We start from the raw sequence: 4,514 nt of genomic DNA, 5'->3' as shown, positions 1-4,514 counted from the left end.
TTTTTTTTTTTTTTTTTTTTTTCCAGCCCTACTCTGAAAAACATTTATTTGCTGGAATTTCACCCTTCTCTTGGCCTGGTGTCTCTAATCCCTAAAGCTCTTGAACACCTCTCCCAGGAGTTCCACACCATCTGTAGCCCACAAACAGCAAGCGAGGCAACTAGTCTAGATAAAAAAGTACTTCAGCTAGCTCTGGATGAATGGCTGTCCTTGGAAAATCTGGAATTATTATACAGCCCACAAATTCAGAAAGATGTAGGTTCAGTTAGTGGTCCTTTACAGGTTACAATGGTTACTTGAGGACTGAGATTTTGTTGGTGCTATTTTGGGGAGAATCCAAGGAGGGGGCAGAGGTGCAATTGGTTCCTGGTCCACCCAAACTTTAAAACCAGCTGCCTGGGGTGGGAAGCCCCATTTCTCTTCAGAGAATGCTGAGAGAGTCAATTGACTTCATGGCCTATTATCATCTCCCTTAATGTCTGTTAAGGTATTAATGACGCACACTCCTTTTTAATGGTCTTGATGTTTCAGATTATCTTTTGTTCTACAATTTTGCTGTCTGTTAGCCCTGCCTGGTAGGGCCCAGAGAAAACAGCAGCTTTCTTGTTGGAAATTCATGGCACGTGCAAGGGTAAAGTATAACTTTTCACAGAATATTCACAGAACTATCATTGATATTGACAAAGGGGTCCCGGTGGTTTGTGAATATTCTGTGAAAAATGATACTTTACCCGCGTACATGCGATAAGCAGGCACACAGCCATAGGCAGAGGAAGGCTAGGGCTAACAGAGCTTAGCCCCTCCAAATACAGGGCAGCACAGAGGGCTGCAGGGCATCCTGGGTGCGGGCTCTGGGTGTCTGCAGTGGTGGGAGGGGAATGGGGGGGTCACACACAGACAGACATGCTGCCTGTAGGCAGCTGGGATTGTGTGGAGCATTGCCCATCACATCAGGTAAGTCAGGGAAGGGGAAGGAGAGGCCCCCACAGTGAGGCAGGAGTGGGGCAGACACAAGGGCAGGGGCTGGGGTGAATGGGGCCCCAGGGCAGTTCATGGGATGCTTGGAGCCTAGTCAGATTGGTGTGTGGGGTGGAGGTGGGCTGCTGCTGCAGGCTGGGCTCTGCATGCCACTGCTGCTGCCCTGGGTACCAGCTGCTGTGCGTGATGCCATGTGCCTGCCACTGCCGGCTCCCAGAGTCAGCTCCTGAGCCACTGGCAGTGGGGCACAGAACCCACCCCCAACGACAGCCCACCTTTGCCCCGCACACAAATCTGGGGATCCTGTGCCCCCCGGGCCTCTTCCAAGGTGCGCATAGTGGCAAGACACCCCCTCTCCCCCCATCCCTGGATAAGACGCTTGGGCTCCAAGTGTCCCATGACCTTCCCCGGGACCCCATTTGCCCCTGCCCCTGCATCTGGCCCACTCCCTTCCTCATGCCAGGGGCCTCAATCTGCCTCTCCCATGCCCCTTTCCCTTCCCTGACTTACCTGCTGTGGTGGGCAGTGCTCTGCATGCCATCTGGCTGCAATCCCAGCTGCCTGCAGGCTCCATGTCTGTCTGGGTGCACCCCTCCCCTCCTGCTGCAGCTGCCTGGAGCCCATGCCTGGGCTGCCCTGTGGCCCTCTGTGCTGCCCTACGTCTCAAGGGGCTAAGCCCCATTAGCCCCGGCCTTCTGCCATCTAAGCTCGTGATTCTTAAAAACTGTGGTGTGGGGCGAATTCCGTGGTTTCCACGCAGTCTGTGAAATCATAATTTTCTCAGGGCCCTACTGCCTGGTAATGTCTCTCTTCTACTTTACAGCTATGCAGATTGTTTTTAACTCTAGCTAAAAACCTTAATTCAGATATGGTAATCTTAACTCACGTATAGAAATGACTGACAGTGAAGTACTAGAGCACTGTCAAGATGCTCAAATGTCTAGATTTTGTTTTATGAATCTGAATAAGAGATTTACATTAACTATAACTACTACAGAACTAGTGATACAATATCCTTTGAAATTTTTGGAAGTGTTGTGTTTTTAAGACTTTATATATATTCTAGCAGATATTTGCTAGTGGTAGCTCTCTACCATATTAATATTTTAAAATATAATATTAATTATTTTGATAGTTAATGATGACAAGCCTGAGGTGTAAGAAAACAGCTCAGCGCTCTGGGCAGCAGTAACTCCCGGCTGCGGCAGTGGATGTTATTTTTATGCTCCACCTCCAAGTCAGTGCTTGGGGCTACTGCCCTTGTTTATTGAACTGGAACAAAACATTTCTGTTCCAAGGGCCAGGTTTTGTTAAAACCATGAAGCAAAGCCATATTTGGGGTTTAAGGTTTTCTATCTTCTGTCAATGGCCTGGTCCTGCTACCTTTTGAAGTAGATGGCAAAACCCCAGCTGATTTCAGTGGGAACAAGATTGTTTCCAGAGAAGACTGGCTCCAATTTCATACCAGCTGTGTCACTGTAATTACTCCAGAAAAAGTGAAAAAAGGATTATATATATTTTTATCATGTTTATATAAAAGGTGTACCTATCTCTGTTCCTTTCTTTCCCTTGCAGTTATTTTCAGATGTATTGGTGGATGACCCTGTCCTTGTGAGAGAAATTGCTATGTCTGTAGTTGAGTCAGGAGCAGATGAAGAAAAGAAACAAGGCAAAGGAAAACAAACCTTTATTCTGGACTCCTTCTCCAGGCTCCTGGAGCTAGTCACCCTCCGCCATCGGTTAATAGAAACTACAATGGAGAGTGCACGATTAGCTAAGTTAGTACTGAGCACACGCAATATGGGAGGGCATTGTTTTCTTGATGCATAGGATGGTTGCATTCTTAGGTTTTAAAACCATTTGTTTCAATATTTGAGGTATGATTAAAGGTAGATAAAGAAAACAGGAAATATTTGCAGTTGGGTCCAGCTGCTAGTGAAATCAGTGGCCAAACTCCCTCTTAAAAAATAGCAAGACTAGGCCTTTAATCTGTTGAAAATAGGAGTCTTCTATTCTACTGGATTTCAGTCAAAGGACATGGTAGGGGAGAATATATTAATTATTAACCGAGTGAAGATAGTTATTCCCCTTTACAAAAATTTGTTCAGCTACCGGACTATGAACAGCTCTTTAATGGTAATAAAATTGCAACATGACCAAGAGCTCCTCAAGAAACACAGTAGCTTAGTTTGTTCACTTGTTTCAACAAGCAGCCAAGTATAATCACATTCTGACTGGACTTATTTTTTTCTGAGAGAATTTTCTCAGCCATTGAAAATACCAGCCTGACTTCAGTAAATCATCTGCTATTGTGCTGTTTGGGGAATTGTTGTTAAACTATAGAGGAGGGGGTTGATACAAGAACTGTAAAGTGGGTAACAAATGACTGAAGGGGGAGACCACAATGTATAGTGTTGATAAGGGAGAGGTCAGACTGGAGGGAGCTTATTAATGGATTTTCTGAAAAGATCAGTCATGGCACTGATCTTATTAAATATTTTTATTAATCACTTTAGCATAAAAATATGAGTCAACTAATACAATTTGCAGACAACACAAAATTGGGAGGCATCACCAATACAGAGGAGGACTGGAATATCATACAGGAAGAACCAGATGACTTTGAGAACTGGAGTGATAGAAATCAGATGAAACATAACAGTGCAGAGTACAAGATCATAAACTTACTGACTACTAACAATAATTTCTTCCATAAGCTGGGGGCTCATCAATTGAAAATGGTAGAGAAGAGAAAGAGCTAAGCAAGTTGGTCAGCCATAGACTGAGATTTATAAATTGACCTGGGCAAGTTGTCCAACAGAGGTAGAAGATTGTATAAGTCATTGAGACCTCAACTGGAATATTGTGCACAGTTCTAGTCACATCTGTTCGAGAAAGATGAGATCAACTGGATGAGGTGCACAGAAGAGCTACTGGGATGACTGTGGAAACATGGGACAAATAGAGTCTTCTTGGGTTATTGAGTCTAGTCCCCATCTTTACAAGTAATCATGTAATTGAAGAGTCTTAAAAATAATGTGCTCTAACCCCTCACACCTAACAACCACAAAGCGCATTACAAACAAAATCCACCTTACAGTGTGCCACAGGTAAAAGCTGGGAAGAAAGAGCACAAAATCCTTTAGCTTTGTGTCTGAGAGTTTTCAGAGTGGTGGCAGGAGCACCCATATACAAAGTCAAAACTCTCCTTCTTTTCCAGTGCTTTACAGCAGGGGTAGGCAATTATACTTTGGCTGGAGGGTTGCTTAACAGGTTTTGGTGAGCTGTTGAGGGCCGTAAGAGTAGCCCTACCCCTTGAATAGTGCCCCACTCCCTGGTTGCCATCTTGGTATTGGAAGTCCCATCCCTAACCCCTGACCTTTGCCACTGGAAGTCCCTCCCCTTGTCCCAGAAGTGCTCCTTTTGGGACGGGGATTACCATCTTGAAACTGGAAAAAAAAACAAATCATATACTAAAAAAGTCAAACATCTACTATTACTTTAAAAAAATATTTTTGTCCTGATTTATGTGTTTT

The 4,514-nt window shown here is 44.6% G+C and overlaps 1 protein-coding gene across 4 annotated transcripts in view; it reads left to right on the top strand.

Annotated features, from left to right (window-relative positions):
- LOC109299620 (transmembrane protein FLJ37396) overlaps nt 1–4,514 on the top strand; it is a 218,140-nt gene that overhangs the window by 77,484 nt on the left and 136,142 nt on the right. For all 4 annotated transcript variants that reach the window (XM_019520116.1, XM_019520117.1, XM_019520115.1 and 1 more), the window contains exons 19-20: nt 27–255; nt 2,554–2,756. In XM_019520116.1, coding sequence (XP_019375661.1) covers nt 27–255; nt 2,554–2,756 — 432 coding nt within the window. The remainder of the gene's footprint in view (nt 1–26; nt 256–2,553; nt 2,757–4,514) is intronic.

This window comes from Gavialis gangeticus, unplaced genomic scaffold (genome assembly GCF_001723915.1).
Source record: "Gavialis gangeticus isolate Ggan-Ray unplaced genomic scaffold, GavGan_comp1, whole genome shotgun sequence".
In the NCBI taxonomy this organism is placed as follows: Eukaryota; Metazoa; Chordata; order Crocodylia; family Gavialidae; genus Gavialis; species Gavialis gangeticus.
This window is presented reverse-complemented; position numbering and strand designations above follow the sequence as displayed.